The 19,116-nt window shown below is 35.5% G+C and overlaps 1 protein-coding gene and 1 pseudogene across 1 annotated transcript; one reads left to right on the forward strand and one right to left on the reverse strand.

Moving 5' to 3' along the window:
* The first annotated feature begins 4,720 nt into the window (after positions 1-4,720).
* Positions 4,721-6,700, forward strand: LOC114178669 (pentatricopeptide repeat-containing protein At2g15690, mitochondrial). Its single transcript, XM_028064709.1, has one exon. It carries the CDS (start codon positions 4,804-4,806, stop codon positions 6,511-6,513), a length of 1,710 nt encoding a protein of 569 aa, XP_027920510.1. The 5' UTR covers positions 4,721-4,803; the 3' UTR covers positions 6,514-6,700.
* Positions 6,701-9,548: 2,848 nt separating this feature from the next.
* Positions 9,549-18,932, reverse strand: LOC114178185 (annotated as a pseudogene).
* Between the last annotated feature and the right edge of the window lie 184 nt (positions 18,933-19,116).

The raw sequence follows: 19,116 nt of genomic DNA on the forward strand, positions 1-19,116 counted from the left end.
TACAGAAGAGTCTCCAAAGCTCAAGTAAGTCAAAGCTCTCAGAAGGTCAAATCAGTGATTAATGAATGCGTACCTTTAATTACTGGGGTCCACGCGTATTTATAGAGCATTAATGATGTCTGATTGTCTCGTGGGTCGGGCCTTGACTTGGGCTCTAGCTTGGGTTGTGAGTGGGCCTGGGCCCTAATTTAGGCCCTTAAGGCCTATTGAACGCGGGGGCTTCCATTTTACTAAGTCTTTAAGAGCAGTCTAATCCATTTACTTCTTGACTTGTCAGATGTCGTCCTTGGCCGCACACTGTCCTAGGTTGGCCGCTTTGCTGTTACTTTAGCCTTTATTCTGTTATGAGTCTGAGTCCATGCCAGCCCAAGTCGTGTACTTGGGTTGTTTTTGGCATGTACGTGAGGGTTGTCCTTTATATGGTTAAGTTGACCAGGCCCGGTACAAGTTAGGCTGACTCGGCCTAGACTGAATACCTGGTTGCCTTGATGCATTGTTTACTTATTTGGTTGAGTTTGGTTAGGTGTGGTACAGAAATACTAATGTATCTTGCTAATTATACTCGATATGATATTGCATTTGTTGTAAATTTGTTAAGTAAGATATAGTTCTTCAACTACAAGAAGAAAATGGTTTGGAGTAAAACATATATTTTATTACCTTAAGGGTACTACGAATATGAGTTTATTCCATCCAAATGATTGAGAATCAGACCTAATGGGTTATGTATATGCATGTTATTTTACATATTCTCGCAATGTCATAATGGTTGACCACAAATATGATGTTTGTTCACATGTGGTAGCACAATGGTTTCATGATGTATATGAAACAAACCATAGTAGTAACATCGTCTAATCATACAGAATTATGAGGAAAGTTTTGAATATGTTTGGTTAAGGTCTATAATTTAACATGTGCAAGAAACTTGTGGCTATCCCCAACAAAGATGGAATCAACAACCATATATGAAGACAATAGTGTATTGTTCAATTGAAAAGATGATATAAATATCCAAAAATTCATTCATGTGAAAATCTGGCGGTCTATTTATAAAGTCTTGCCAAGAAAAACTTTTGAGCAAATGATTCACAAGTTCAGACTTCGTCACATTAACGATGTAATTTTACATGACGGGGAGAAATACATAGGTATTAAGAACACTATGTAATGTAAATAAATGAGTAAAGATAGAGTTAAAACTCAAATTTGAGCTTAATGTGAGAGGAAGAGAGCAAGAACTCCAAATATGATGTTAATCGACCAAATTTCAAAGAAAAGGGAAGGGTTTTTTAAGAAGAGACGAAAAATGCAGAGAGCTCAACCATAAGAAAAAGTTATGAGAGAAAAAACAGATAAAAAGAGAAAGAGTAGAGATTAGAACACAAATCTGATGTTAAATGTGAGAGGAAAAACTCCAAATCTTGCGTTAATCGACCAGATTGAGAGTAAAAGCAGAAACTTTTATCAAGTTATATACTTTGATACTTTAATCTTTAACTATTATCTTTATAATAATATATTTAAAATTAAGTGAACATTTTAATTCCACTATTATACAACTTAAATTAAGTCAATTCACTCTCATTGTAATGCAATAAATATATAAAATAATTTTCAAAAATAAAAAATTGTAAGTGATTCAGTCCACTAACCCACCAACCCATGATGGGTCAGGTCAGGTTGCAAAATCTCTTACTCACTTAGATTGAGCTGGCTCAACCCATGGTAAGCCAACCCATGTGAGCAGGGTTGGCTCACTTTGACATCCCTAATTGTCAGCGGTGAAACAATGAAATAGTTAAGTTAAAAGCCTATATTTATACAAATGTGATAGAAGCATAGTAGCCTATACCTCTTTTATGTCCTCACTTTTGAAGCATCTTAAGCATCTTCTCCAAAATATAATGCCACATGTCAAAAGTAGAATGTGTTTAAATTTCATTTACAATATCACATACAAAACTATAGAATGTGTTTAAATTTCATCCACAATATCACGTACAGTGTCAATTGTAACGTCCCAATTAATTAATGAGCGTAATTAAAAGAAATCATCACACAATTATAATATAACAGCGCAGACCTAGAGTTTCAACATAACGCCTTACAACCAAGGCACACCATGGTGCCACCAAAAATAAGGGAACATGATAAACAGTCCGCTGGAACCATAGAGAAATGTAAAGACTGACAAGTACATAGGCCGTAGCCCTAAAGATATCCCAAGAAGACTAAGCAGTAGAGTCGTCTCTCCCATGTTAACCACGGTTACCCCTCGCATATGCTCCCATCAATAAATTGATGATCATCGCAAAGATAGAAACACAACATACAAAGCAACCAACAAGAAAAGGGTAAGCTAGAGCCAACAATATTTTCATCATACAATCAAATATACTTTCACCATCCAATACCCATACATCATACAAGCATGTTATAACTTTTCAATCAATACACTATGACTCGACTCGACTCATCCGGATACGTATAACCTGGTCGGATTCAGCGGATGCTTGCACTTATGGTGGATACCTCTGCTCACCCCCGAGCTGCTCACCCCCGAGCTATGTGTTACAAGTGTTACCATGAATCAAATTTTCTCTCACCACAAGGTTAGCCCTTAATGAATTTCGGGCCACCTGCTACTCTCACCACAGGAGTCAGTCCGCTCTAGGTGAGACTAACTTACTCCTTAGAGTGTCAGGATGCAACCTTACCTTGAATCCTTACCTAGTTATACATATGGGGCACCACCATGGACACCCACTAACAGGGGCCATGGAATTATGTCACGACCACTGAAGCATGACCCTGGGAATCTCACCTAGAGATCCCAAGGACTTACGCACTGACATGGACCAAACTTTCTCAATCAATCAACACAAATTCAGCATGCATACACACAATTATATACATATACATCTCATACAGTTTCTCATAATTCACCTCTTTCGTATTCCCAACCAAACCATGCCAACTCATTATTCTCGAACCTAGAATATGGAGCTCCGTCTCATATCGTTACCATGCCACATTGATACCAACCCTTGCATGTCTCATGTCGAACTCATACCAAACTCATCATTTCAATTTCATGAATCATCTCATACAATTATCATGCATAAGTCACAACTCACACACCACCTCATTCATAAAAGCCATTCAGTTCATAATCTTAAAGGTAATACTCATACAAGCATGTTGTCCACTTTTGAAATCAAGGAAAACATCAAGGCCAACCCCCTTCTCGCCCAGCATCTCGCTCAGGCAGAAAGGTCTCGCCCAGGCGAGGAGGACCCTCGCTCAAGCGAGCTCCCTTCGCCTAGGCGAGAGCTCGACTTCCAATATAAGGACCTTGCACGCGTTCTCGCTTAGGCGAGACCCTCCTCGCCTAAGCGAGACGTTCGCTCGCTTAAAAAGTACAGTGGGTCGCTTGGACGACCATTCGGGAAAAAAACTTAGGCGAGCCCCTGTTAATTTCGCCTAGGCGAGACAGACTCGCTTGGGCGAGTTTATCAGACCTCGCCACTGTTCCTCTCTGCCACAACCACATTTCCATATCCAAACAGTAATACCAATCATACCATACACTCACAGTAACATGTAAGTATGAAAATCACAAAACACCATCAAAACAACCATCATTGTACCAAACAATAGGGTTCTAGCTTCCCTTACCTGGAAATAAGCTAGCAAGATACCCCGACACGCCTTCGACACAGAACGTAAGAGCGCAGCAATTCAAGGAAAGAAATAAGTGGCTGGAAAGAAACCACGAAATAGAGCATAAAGGATTATCAAAAGAGTCTCACAGGAACGCCACAGTAGAGTTAGTGGAAAGCTACAACGAGTTCGGAAACAACTTACATGGAGTGGAGAAGTTGAAGTTCACTTGGAGAGGGTGACGACTAACCCTAACAGAGCTCTGAAACAGAAGGGACAATGTTTAGGTACGTATTTGCAAAAGTGAGGCTGACAAGAGAACCCTAGCAACTTTAGGGCCTTAGCGCCCTATGGGCCACCCTTTAGGCCCAACAGATTAAGGCCAACCCTCACTTATTAGGGCAGAAAATTAAAACTGGGCCTTACATCAATTGTCAAAGTGTCATGTGTTTTAATTTTTTTTTTGTATTATATAATATATATATATATATATATATATATATATATATATATATATATATATATATATATATATATATATATATGAAACGCTATTCCGACAAAGATTTTAAAAATTTATCATTATTCATCTTCAACCATATTAGATATATTTGTACAACTTCCACATACTTTCCTTTTCTTTCTCATATATCTATGGATCGAATACAACATAAATACATCTCAACATTTTACTAAGCTAATTAGTAAAAATACAAAAAGGTCATTAAAAAGTATTGGATTTAATTTTAGTTTCTAATTATTTTTTTCCAAAAATGTCATCCTTAATGGCTTTTAATTGTTTTCTTTTAATTAAAATAAATTTAAAATTCTTTCTCAATCATGAAAAAATTTTCTGAAATACAAATCATGCGTTTTGAAAATCTTGTTGAGGAAGTTTCATATAATTTGAAAGTCACTTCTACAAAAGTTGAAATTTTGATTTTGAAAATTTGGAGTGCGCAAAGAAGTTCTTGGGGTGAAAGAAGTAAAATTTGATAAAATATGAATTGGCCCATGATCTTGACCCAGATTAAAAGCCAAAGGCCCAAAAAGAAAAGGAGCAGTCGAAGAACTTTTCCTCCGATGAACAAATCCGCTCCAAGACCCTAGCTGCTTCTGCAACTGCTTCGCTCAGAAATGGCGACATTACCATTAATTCAGCGTGCGCGCACAAAAATGATTTCTTCCTCCTTCAAGCTTCGGACACACCTTATCCATGGCAACCACTACACCCAAACTCTAACCACTAAATCTCTAAGCACCTCTGCACTTCCCCACCACTATCAAAGAGTCCCTTCCCACCAAAACCAACCACAATCACCTTCTGATCCTGCGCACTTTCAGGCTCAACAATGGCAGCAACATCAGCCTCAACATTTCAATCCACAGACCAATCAATTTCCTCACCATAACCATCAACCTCGTCAACACAATGTTCCTCCTCCATTTCCAGAACATGGTGGAAACCATAATCAGTGGAATCCTCAATCTCCAACCCCTCAAAACCCTAATTTTCAAACTCCCACTTCTCAAAATCCTAACTTTCGCCTATCCACTTCCTCCAATCGATGGAACAATCAAAACCCTGCTACCCCGAACCAGTGGAACCCTAGAACTCAGGGGTTCCCAAACCCTAACCAATTCCAAAACCAAGGCAACCAGCTGAACAATAATCAAACATCTATTCAAGGACAAACCTCCCCTGCTCCTCCACCGCCACCTTCAATCACTGATTTGACACTTTTGTGCAAAGAGGGGAAAGTTAAAGAAGCAATAGAGTTGATGGACAAAGGGGTCAAAGCTGATGCTGGTTGCTTCGATCTTCTGTTTGACTTGTGTGGCCAATCCAAGTCCCTTGAGGATGCTAAGAAGGCCCATGACCACTTTCTGCAGTCTTCTTTTAGGAGTGATCTCAAGCTGAACAACAAGGTGATTGAAATGTATGGGAATTGTAAAAGCATGACTGATGCACGTAGGGTGTTCGATCATATGCCCAACAGGAATATGGATTCTTGGCTCTTGATGATGCGGGGCTACGCAAATAATACCAATGGGGATGATGCCTTGCAGTTGTTTGAGCAGATGAATGAACTGGGTTTGGAGATCACTTCAGAGACTTTGCTTGCAGTGTTGTCAGCTTGTGCCAGTGCAGAGGCTGTGGAGGATGCTTACGTACATTTTGAGTCTATGAAAAGCAAGTATGGAATAGAGCCTGGGGTGGAGCACTACATGGGGCTTTTGGATGTTCTGGGACAATCTGCATATCTCAAGGAAGCTGAGGAGTTTATTGCCAAATTGCCATTTGAGCCCACTGTAACCGTATGGGAGAAACTGAAGCATTATGCTCGTGTTCATGGAGACGTTGATCTTGAAGACTATGTTGAAGAGTTGGTGGTTAGTCTTGACCCATCAAAGGCTGTTGTGAATAAGATCCCCACGCCACCTCCGAAGAAGTATACTGCAATTAGCATGCTTGATGGAAGGAACAGAATTATTGAGTATAAGAATCCTACTCTTTACAAGGATGATGAAAAGTTGAAGGCCTTGAATGGGATGAAAGATGCGGGATATGTTCCTGATACAAGATATGTTCTTCATGACATTGATCAAGAAGCAAAGGAGCAAGCCTTGCTCTACCACAGTGAACGTTTAGCAATTGCCTATGGCCTTATTAGTACTCCACCAAGAACACCTCTTAGAATCATCAAGAACCTTCGTGTCTGTGGTGACTGCCACAATGCCATCAAGATCATGTCCAGGATTGTTGGGAGGGAATTAATTGTCAGAGATAACAAAAGGTTTCACCATTTCAAGGATGGAAAATGCTCTTGTGGGGATTACTGGTGAAAAAATCTTTACTTGAAATGCTCCAGTAGTATGGATATATCATTTTCTATCCCCTTATACCGGAAAACAGATGTGCGTCCAAGCCTTAAATACTACTAGGATAGAACATGAAATATGTAATATGCATGGATTTAGAATGTGTTGCTTCTTTTTCTGATATTCACTTAATTATTCTCTCTCTACAAAATTCGCTCTCATGGTTTTCTCAATACATGTTTATTTGGTTCCAGCAACTTAACATTTAGCTATACAGTGGCCCTCTAAGACCCATCTAGGGGCAAAAATATACAAGATTAAGGGATAATTTTTTTTTTTCATACAGTAGTAATTTTAACAAATTTTTTCATATATTTTTTTATGAATACACCTTTCTGAATGTTCTTCAACTAAAATTACGTAAAACAACTTATTTTATTAAACCCTTCCTTTCAAAAGATTTTCTTCGTCAATGAAAATTGTCATTCCAAAACTGTTTCCCTAGTTTCCCTACTGTTCATCAGTTATGGTTGAAATTTGAATTAGTCTATTCAAAGCATCCACTCCCACTCAATTATTATGCTGGAAGTTATACTGCTCTCATTTTCTTTTTTATACCAACTTTCTTCTTGACTGTTTTGCCCATCTTGAGTTTCTTCTAGCTTCCTTAAACGTAGACCCTTTTCTGAAAATATCATTTTTTTTCCTGGTTTACATTTCCAATATTTTGCAGGCAAGATCGTGTATAATGATTCAACAGAGGAGAAATAAATTGGTAAGTGGAAATAGAAGCCAAGACAAAAGAAGCAAGATGAGTGAAAAACAGATTGAAAAAAATTAAAAATTATATATATATATATATATATATATATATATATATATATATATATATATATATATATATATATATTTTTTTTTTTTTGATTGAGTGAAAATTTGTTCGGAAAATACGGAATAAAAAAAAGCTTTCAAATAACATTATAAAATTAACCTAATAATGTGCTTAGATATGGTATTTTACGAGGATAATTCATTTGTTTTAAAAAGTTTAAATAAAATGTGTTGTATGGATAAGGAATTCGGAAAAACAAATCTAAAATTTTATTAGAATAATTTGATTACTTAAAATTAAATAATTTTAAATTATACTTAAAAAGTAAGAATTTGAAGTTCTTTCTATTCTCAAATTCATATTTTAGTTTTTATAATTTGAGTAGATTTGGATTTGAGTCGATTCGACTTGATCAACACTTAAATAGACTTTGTTTGACTTCACGTAGATCGATTGAACTTAATTTGACATGATTCCAACTTGATGTCTTAACCTAACATTATCTAACTTGATTTGGTCAAACCTAACTTGATTTGTCTTGGTCTCACATGAACTTAACTTGACTTGGAACAGGCCATAGCTAAACTCATTGTACTTAACTCGATATGGGTCTAACCTAACTCGACTGAATATAATCCCATCACGACTTGGTTGACTTAGATTCAGAACGATTCAAATTGACTTGGTTCTAGTCAATTCAAATCGACCTAACCCGGGTCGATGCTTAACCAAGGTCCAAGTCGACTCGACTAGACCACAACCCGAGCTGACTCAACTCAACCTGGGATGAGATTGGCTCAACTTGACTTGGGTTCGGCTTGAACTAGTCTTGATTTGGCTAGGCCCAACCTAGTCTTAATCAAACTAGGATCTGCCTAGGTCTAGCCTAACTCAATTGAATGTGGCTTGGCCCCAACTTAGGTTAACATGGACCCGCCCAACTCGGCTTGACTTGGATCTAGTATAACTTAGCTTAAATAAACTCATTTGAGCCAATGAACTCAACTAAGCCTAAGCTAACTTGACTTGATCAAGCCTAGGTTGACTTGATTCAATTAAGGCTGGTCAACTTTACTTTGTTTGTCTCGTTTCAACTCCTCTTAACCTAGGCTTAGACAGACTCGACTTGGTCTTGACTAAACTAGACCAGATCTAGTATAGATCACACTAAGACTTACCTAGCCCAGCCTAACTCTGATGAACATTGACCTAGGATGAGTCGATTAAATGTGGGATGCCTTGACTTTGCTCAACCTAGGTCCAAACTGACTCCGGTTAACCTAGTCTTAAGTCATCTAAGTTTACTTGGCTCAAGTTTAACCTAGACGAGTTCAACCTAAGTGTGGATCTACATGACCTTAGATGACTATTACTTGGGTTAGATCAGTGTAATATTTCACAACTTAAAAATAATTTTATTTAACATAAACTGACAAAACTTTTTGCAAATATAAACTGAAAAGTTCTTGAAGAACTTAAAAAAAAGAGTACCAATCAAGATTCACAATAAAAAAATTATCAATATTAATATTTTTTAATTCTTAACAATTATTTGATATTTAAATGATTTTTTTGAATTTTTTATAATTGAAACACTTTATAAAAATAATTAAGATTCACTAAATTTGAATTGTCTTATCATCATACAAAACATTTAAAAAATAAAATAATTTAAAATGTTATTAATTCAAATTTTGTACTCAAATATATTAAAAATTGTGAAATTACCTTTGTGAAATAGTTTTAAATCACTAGCCATTATAATCCATTGTGTGAATTAATTTCAAATTAGTAGTAATTCTAATTAGGTTTCATGCATAAACGTAATTGATTAAGATTCTATTATGATAGTTAAAAATTATAAGTTATTTTAAGGTTATAATGAAACTATGGTGTTGTATGACTTCCGAGCTAATAATAGAATATGTTTAAAGACATAATTAACTGTGTTCAATTTATAGAATTTCTATGAAGATGGAATGTTGCTCAATTGATTACGCTATACGAATTGCAGGTATTCCTAAAAAGTTTCATTCCTTTCCACCGTTCCAAAAAAAAAGAAAAGAAAAAAACCTCGAATCTCTTCGCCCTACCTTTAAACTCTCTTCTATTTCATTCTCATTTATTTCATCTATCTCAAACACAATCGATTGTATTTTCATTTATTTAAAGTATTTTTAAATCCTTTAAAGTTTTAAAATTTTTCATCAATTGCACAAATTATGAAGAAATAAAAAAGTAGAAAGTTTTAAATTATTAGATATTAATATTATTGATTACAAATACATGGCATTCAAACAGGTCTGAGGGAATGTGTCATCATGGTGGTGAACTCGTCTATGTCAACCATGCCATCTCCATCAGTGTCCACAGCTCTCACCATTCGGCGGCAGTCATCGATGCTGCACCTTTCTCCCAGCCTTGCTAGCATTTCTTTGATTTCTTCTGCACTTATTTTGCCATCACCATTCCTATCAAACGTCCGAAAGGCACTATGTATATCCATCGCCCTAACCCCACCACCCTTGTTCTGAGCCTCCATAAACTCTTTGAAGTTGATGAATCCATCTCCATCCAAATCAACCACCTTGAATATGTTTCGCACTTCATGAACCGAGTCCCCCATGCCTAGAGCCTTCATGGTCACTTTGTACTCCTGTTGAGAAATTTTTCCATCTTTATTGGAATCAAATTTGTCAAACACTCGCTTCATCTCATCAGCGTTAGGCTGAAGATATACACTATTCACCCCAGAGTTCTGCCTGTCCCGGGAGAATAGACGTGATGGCTTCCTTAAGTATTTTCTCCTTGAGAGGTTGTATTGGAAATCAAGGAAACTTGTCCCTGACATTTTATGCTGCTATGGATTTCGTTTCACACAAAAACAAAGCCCATTCTGGCCTTTTATAGTTGCGAGAAATGGGACATCAGTAATTCCTCATCAGTACGAAACTTAAGATGCTAAAAGAAAATTTTGGGTATGAAAAGAATGGTGTGCGCCAAAAGATAAGCATTTTTATGGAAAAGAATATATTCTTCCCAAAAGATACAAGTGAGTTTTCCTATCTTCATTTGTGGGGACCTTTTTATCAGGTCAGTTTTCTAGAGGGTACAACCTTTAACAAATCTAATCGTCACAATGTTCCTTTACATAATATCTTGAGGAACTACTGTGGAAGAATATAACTCATCATGATAAATGAAGCACAAGTTCCCGAGGGGAGAATGGGAATAAAAGAAGAACAAAAGACTGAGGCCGGGAGGACCATCAACCGTCATGGTGGTTTTCCATTATCTAAATTCTCCATCACATCAATATCCTTGCGAGCAGTTATCTTCTGCACGTAACCTGTGACATCGAGAGTTCGTAAATTACTCCAACTTGACACTTGAAAGTAACAGTTGATAAAAGTGAAGTTAAGAGAACATACGAAATTTCAGAAAGTTGACACCGAATTAAGGTCACCATGGAATGTTTTTGATAGAAAAGTCATGAATGCCAGTAAAGTCTGTGCACTGTTGGGAAAAGGTTTACTACTAAAGCAGAAAGTTTACATCTATGAAAACAACACTTATTATAACAGCAAATAACCCACTTGTATGAAAGAAATTCTATGGTAGCTCCGAAGCAAAAGAAATCTAGCTTTGTATTGCTATAGCTAACGTAGTAAACAAAAGAAAGAACCTAAGAATGTATCCCACAAGAAAGGTATGCCCACTACTGGGAAGGGGAGGGATACAATGCTGACACTAAATTTCCAATATAAAGTACGACTTCAATATGATCATCAACCACTCTCACATCACACGTTTCACCGAAGTATAAACCGAAAGGGAAAATGGAACATCCTAAATAATATGTAGCTTACTTATCATAGTTAAAAAGCGCAATTAAAATAATTAGTTCTTAGACAAATAAACATGAAGCCACAACTGCTAAACAGCAAGACTGTACATCTGTGTTTTACTTGGTATCATTCAGTAACTATGCCATGTAGGATATGCAAACATTCCTAATGCATTAAAAAAACTGATTGAAATGAACAATGGACAGAAAGTTAGGATTCAAACAAACGACAAAAGGGAAACTACAAAAACAAGTCCACTATTGGGTATTACAAAATCTATTGATTACTTACTGGAAGCCTTAGAAAACTAGATGTTATTCATAAAGGAATCGTAATTCATGCTGCATAAAAACCCAAGTCATGCAGAAAAGAAACATCCTCCTCACTGTCAAGCAATAACAGCCATCATGGTTGCTATGCCTTTGATTACTAATGTATTATCTTCTTAACTTAGGCTAATTTAGCATGTACTCAGTAGACGGGAAATATATTTCAGATATATATATATATATATATATATATATATATATATATAACTTTTGTACCTTCTTTTTCTTTAATAAATTCTAATAAAAACCAATTTACATATATATATATATATATATATATATATAAATTAGTTTTTATTAGAATTTATTAAAGAAAAAGAAGGTACAAAAGTTAAAGGATAATAAATCCTCAACTATACAAAAAATAAAAGTTAAAAAAAAAAAAAAGAACAAGAAACATGTAATGCAACAAGTCAATCTTTCTATTCTAAGATAACCCTGGCTCACCAAAGAAGACCAATAGCAGAATGCTTCAAAGAAACTAGGTGAACTGAGTGGATCCAAATGAACTCAGGGTTACTAATCCCAAATAGAGATTCTAGCATTTCTTTCCAACTACATACATCAAATAATTGCCATCTGTGAAGTCAAAGCCTTGAAGCATCTCTGCTGGTGCCAAATCTTCCAAAATTAACACACAAGAACTGCTATTGATCTTTGGGGCAAGGCCAATCACCCAGTTGTTTTCTCAGTTTTAGGTATCACTCTTCTACCCCACTTCTACGCTGAAACAGTTAAGATGATAGAAAACTAAATTTACAGTAAAGTCGTGCCCACACACAACCATGAACAATGCAAAATATGAAATAAAATAAAACACGACCATCACAGACAGTAAGAAATTGAAGTTCATGAGTTGTGACTGAATGATAATCAAGCATGTAGATTCCTGACTGCATCATAGCTACAATAATCATGTTTTGTCTTATAGAATTATTATAACATTACATGATTATATCTCGCCTTCTTTTGGTCCAATTCTTAAGCTTTTATATACAAATATGCCTCAGAATAAGATGATGCATACATAATTAGACAAAGTTATCTAATAATATATTTGCTTAATACATATTACATGCGTAAACAATGCATCTACAGTTTCAACATTGAAAGTAAATTTCCGTACATGTGCAACAGTGCTTCCATCTTTCTACAAAAGGCCAGAGGGAAAAAGAAATGACAGATTTCAGGCTAAGGAAGAAAGCAATTTACAGACGGGCCTCTCTAGGCCCAAATAGATGCTTTATAGTCTATATGATTTATGTATTATTTTTAAATGTCTCTCATAAATTTGGATATTTTCAATTTGTTTATATGATTTATGTATTATTTTTAATTGTCTCTCATAAATTTGGATATTTTGAATTGAGTTTATTAAAATAATTTGGTCTATATCATTTTGTCCCATCCTCTTGCTTACATGTCTTGACATGTTAAGAGATGAGGTTTGATGGTTAATACAAAACGATGCTGCGATTAATATAAAATGACAAGTAACTTTAATTGATTTATTTGAAAACATGTTCAACGATATTCTCAAGCTCCCCCATGACTTCCATGTCATCCATCACCTACAGCTACCAACCGATTGTTTCCATTATCACCATAGATGTAGGTGATGGTAATGGTCCCTTGCTATCCAACATGTCTTCAATGAAAGCAATAAAAATCATTTGTTGTTTAACAATAACTGCAATATCGTTTTATATTAACCACAAAAACCTTATATTTCTTAACACATGAACACAAGTAAGAAAGATAATGGGACAAGATAATAGTTACATCACCCAATTAACAGAAAAATTAAATTACAGGGACTCAATTGGAAAAATATAAAAATATTAAGTACTCAATAGACAAAAAATATTTAATAGAGACTCAATTGAAAATACCCAAATTTATGAGGGACTTGAACTTTAATTAAGCCTTTTTAACATTTGATTTATATTTAAATTCCCTAAAATGAGATGATGACACTTTCAGGGTCTTCATTTAGTTGATGGTATTTTTAAGGCTATATAAGTATTCTCCTTTTAGCTATCAAACATCAATGAAGAATATGAATGTTTATCTTTTTAGCTTCTATTTAAATTTAATGGTAGCTTTAAGGTGTTTTAAACTAGCTTATCTTTAAATTCTTATCAATTGGAGTTAAGAGTGAAGAAATCGAAATTCTAACACAACACAAAGAATTTGTATTCCTTCACAAAACTTATAGCAACACACACTAGGGTAAACAAAATCACCCTTAAAAGGAGCTCTCTCCTTTCCGCTGGAAAATCCTAGTAACATCAATGTAAAAACAGAAGTTGAAAAAACCCCACTACAATAGAGGACCGATTTATCAGTCCAAACAGCATACTTACTATCTGATTAACATTTAAATCTAATTACAATTTAACCCCTTTGTACTCTTTCTTCTTCTATAATAGACATGTAAAGGTCGTTCCCTCATCTTTTTCATTCTATCACCTCTGCTAACAATACACCCTTCCTCTGAAACAATCTTGTCCTCAAGGATGAAATTGGAAACTAAATACTGAAATTTGAAAGATCTTCCCAAGTAGCTTCTTCTGGAGGTTTGATCTGCCATTGCACCAACACCTGCTCAATTATCTCTCCAATCTTATTCACTATTGAATTGTCCAATGACTTAAGGTGTTCACTTGTTAAACTCCTTTTATAACTCTGCTGGCATTCCGCTTCCGCTAGATGATTCCCTGCAGCTTCCTTAAGTAGCTGAGCCTGTTTAGTTAGTTGTAGCTTTAATGTGACAGCTCCAATTTGTTGAAGAACCACATAAGGTCCATAATATCTAGCTACTAATTTAGGGTGGTGTCTAGTAACCATGGTATGAAGCCTAGTCTCCAAATATACAAAATCCTCTGGTTGAATCAAAGTTATCTTCCTGTGCCTATTAGCATAATGTGGCATACTAATTTTGTGCTCTCCATAAACGAAATTATTTTGCTGCTCCAAAGCTTCATCACAGTCTGATATATCTGGAGCAACAACTTCCACCATGGTTTCGCCTAGTACAAACTTAGCTAAAGAAGGTGGAGGACTCCTATATACGATAACAAGAGGCAGGCTTTGTGCTACCCCTTGAAAGATAGTATTATACCGGTTAAAAAATAGACTTTAAGCCTAACTCAATCCCACAAAACCAACTTGTAATATGAGGTTTACACCCACTTATATACTTTGAAATCACTTATCCTTAGCTAATGTGGGACTTCCAACACACCCCCCTCATGCCGAGGTATATACATCTCGAGTGTGGAACTAGATATTAATAATGAGTGGTTTGATAGTAGCCCGATAGCGGGTGGAACTATATGCCCAAGAATCAGAAATCTCGCTAGGATAGGGTTTTAAACAATGGCATTAATATCATGTTAAGAAGTGAACTTTAAGCCTAACTCAATCCCACAAAACCATCTTACAGTCTACTTTTGAATTAGGTTTAAAGTCCACTTCTTAACAATACCTATTGGAGATTTCATATCGACTAGAGATTTAACCAAATTATATTAAATGGGTGGATGTAAACTTTACCTTACAAGTCAATTTTGTGAAGTTGAGTTAAATTTAAAGTCTACTTTCTAAAATGGTACTAGAGTTTATTATAGCGAGATTTGTTTGGCTTATCTTACCACCTACTATCGAGATGCTAAAGATGTTCAGTCCTTGATGTGAGGGGATATATTGGAAATCCCACATTGACTAGAGTAATAACCAAATTATAGAGTATAAATGGGTATAAAAATCACCTTAAAAATCAGACTAGGTAAAATCCACTTTTTAAGAATACTAGTCCATGGAATAAACTCAGCTCAACTTTTAGGTGGTTCTAAATAAAAGCATCTTAGAGAGTTTTCTACTGTTCTGTTTATGATTCCTTATTCATGTATAAAAATGTACCTGCAGCTAGAATATCTCCTTCCAAAAAAGGACTCATAAAAGTGGGACCTCTATAATTGACAATGGAAATAGGTATCCCATGAAGTCTTACTACTTCTCTCACAAATATCTCAGAAATCCTTTTGCAGAATATGGGTGTTAGGCTAAAATGTTCATATTTGCTAAATTTGTCCACCCCTACAAGAATCCTTAAATCCTTTTTGATTTAGGAGGTCCCGTGCTAATATCTTTCTAAATTGCATTTGGAATACATAAAGGTTGTCACAAGCTTGCTGTATCACATTTACTCCTGTAACACACTTGACATTCTGCCACAAATTTGGTGATAGTTCTTTTCATTCCTAACCAGAAAGTGATTGAGCCATTCTCCCTACAAATTCCTGAGCGACGTCCCAAAGGAGTTACATGTAGTTCAAGTATTAATTTTGCTAGAGACCAACCTCCACTTATTATACAATTAATTTTGCTAGAGAGTATAGTGTTGGTGACAATCAGGATCAACTTTTAACTCCTAGAAGACGTTTTACTTCTTCCACCATCTCATAAAAATCTGGGCAGTAGGGTCTTGTAATACCCTACAATGCTCTGTCTTCATCCCCTTCCCTAGTCTCATAACCCAACCTAAGCAGGAGGAGAGAAACTGGGTTCACAAACAATCCAAACTTCAACAGAAAATAAATCAAGGATCATTTAATCTTGTTAGAATATGTAGTAAATATAGGTAGTGATTAGAATAGGTATTTAAGGTAAGTAGTTAGCAGTGATATTGGAAAACTGTTATATGTTGTACCTATGAGCTGTTAGCATTAATTAACCTAGTTATTCCTTTGGTAATTTTCTTCTATAAATAACAAAGATCAGCTGAGAGATAATTTTCTTCTATAAATAACAAAGTTCAGCTGAGAGATAATCAATCTCTTAAGCTCTTCATATTTTCAGTTTTAACTATTTAGATATCAACAAGGGTAGTGACCAGTTATTAATAACCCACATGTTCTTAACTATAAACCCTAAAAAACAAACCAAACCCAAAGCATTATCCTCCAACTATAACAACCCTCTACATTAAAAAAAGAAAAACGCCCTTCAATCCAATCACAATCCTTACGAATAACATCTTTCAATTTCTAAACAGCCTTCACAGAATTAAGACCCCACAAAACGCAGGGCCAACTTGGTAGTGGATTTCATGCTCTAGACTCGAGGGTTTTGTTAAACAAAGAAGAAGAGAAAGGAAACACAGTTAACAAAGTTAATTTTATACTGACATAAGAACCATTTTGAATCATTTTAAAAAGAAAAGACTAAATTGAACTTTTTAAAATATAAGAAACCAAACTGAATAAAATGTCATAGATAAAATACCATTTGTATAATTTAGTTCTAACTAAAACATTCCACATGAAAAATGAACCTGAATAGAACACAAGGCATAGCCTAATTTCACTACAATCCCCTTGCTCCTTAGTAAGCACATTCTCAGCCGGACCCTAAACTTTATATCCTATATAACAGCAATAACAACAATACTTTATCTCACTATGGTCCACTGCACAAGGCTCCCACCGCTCAGGATAGAGAGAAAATAAGGATCCCATTTCCAGAAACAAATAGAATAAAGAGAAAATTTTCAAGCTAGTGTCAACATACAACAAATGTTTGTAGGCATATGGGCAAACACATGCAAGGAGCCACAACATTTAAAGGTCATAACATGACACTCAACATTTATGTCCATAAAATAAATTCCCAATCTCATGATTAACCCCTCCTCAAAGAACACAAATTTTAGCCCCATGAATATCAACACAAGTTTTCATCATATGTATTACCAATTCCCATGCAAGGAATGCATTTGCAAGTAACCGCTTTCCCTCTCTTGCCATAGTAGTTAACATATCCTGATCCTTGGCAACTCCTGCACTTGCCAGTCCATTCATACACCACCTCTTTACAATCCTACAAGTCAAATTCAAAATTAAATAATGATAATAATAATAATAATAGTAACAATAAGGATAATAATAAACTTATCTTGTGAACTAGCTGAATTGCTCCAATAAAAGTTGGGGTGTTCATGGGTAACGTTGCCTATGAACCTAGCCCAAACATAATGGGTTGGATATTTTGAGTGTTAGGATCAAATCTAACAATCAAACACATAGTTCATTAGATTAGATATTGAGCTTTGGTGTTCCTTCCTTGAACCTAACCCATCAAGTATATAGTATATTTTTAATGTTCTATAAAAAATAAAGATTGAAAAAAATTACATACATTTGTCACAGCTTTCTTAACCAAACATTCTTTAGAGTATCTTTAATGAATAATCTTTGGGTTCTTAAATTACTATTTACAAATCCTAGACTTCCATGTCATATTTAAGAAATCTATTCAGTAAACTCAACCTTCTCTCAGAAATTCCTGATTGTGAAAAAAGAAAACAACTCTTTATTTGTCCTTACATTCAAATAGTTCTCACGTTATGTCAAGTCTAAAAGTAAACATCATAAAAAAAAATGTTGATAGCTCACAAACTGAATTTTGAAAGTCCCATAAAAATGCTCTTCTTCTCACTTCTACATAACTTTGTTTTTAATTTAAGATTTGATTTAATTTATTTATATATATATATATATATACAAAATATAAATTTTCGAAAGTTATATATAAATTAATTGGTAAATGAAAAATAACATCCTTTTATAATGTAAATATATTTTATTTTTTGAATACTCATTCATCAAATCCCATCCAACTCAGTTCACTATTGATAGGGTTGGATCAACCTCAATTGGGTAGAAAAACAACGTCCCTAACCCAATTCAACCCAAATTATTTTAATCACGGATGTGGTGAAACACAACCCAACCCTAACACTCCTTACAGAAGTAACTCACTATGCAAATAAGAAATACATAAAGGCTCAAACCTGAACTTCAGGATCGCATTGGAGACGTCTATCAATCTCTTCCGGCGAAACGGGTGAGGAATCGGGGTACGTCATGGGAAGGGGAAGAGGCTCGTTGTCATTATCCAAATAACTCTCGTTCTTCCGAGACCATTTCTTCACCCTTATCGGTTCGTTCCCGCCGCCACGCCGTCCTTCCGCAGCGAGCCCTCCGCCGTCTGGAAAGGGGCCTAGCCGGAGGCCACCAGCGACGGACTGGAAGAAGGAGGGGCCCGTGGAGATGTCTCCGGCGGCGGCGCGGCACCGGAAGGACGAAGGTTTGCACGGGAAGAAGAGGTTGGTAGCAGCATTGGTAGCGAACATTCGAAGAAAAAAAATCGAAGCGAGGCAAAAGAGAAGGAGATTGGAGGAGTTCCAATTTTGTGGGGAAATATGTTGAAATGTGTGAGGAATGAATGGTTAATTTGTGTGCGTAGAGATTGATAATGGTGTGTAGAAGCACGAAGCAGGGTATTTTTTTTCATTATCGGATATGTTCATATTTATATTAATATGTGAAAACAGATTTTATGGCTCTTTCTTGGATGCATTGTGTCTTCACCTATTATCAGTTCAAGCCGTACCTATTTAAAAATGTGGAACTGGAAAAGAATGGCCATTAAAAATGAGAAAACAAATCACAGATTCAATTAATCTACCTTACTATATAAATAAATGGTATAATTGAAGAAACTTATCTCTCAAACATTACATTATATTATGCAACATAAATAAATTTAAAAA

This window comes from Vigna unguiculata, chromosome 3 (assembly GCF_004118075.2).
Source record: "Vigna unguiculata cultivar IT97K-499-35 chromosome 3, ASM411807v1, whole genome shotgun sequence".
Lineage (NCBI taxonomy): Eukaryota > Viridiplantae > Streptophyta > Magnoliopsida > Fabales > Fabaceae > Vigna > Vigna unguiculata.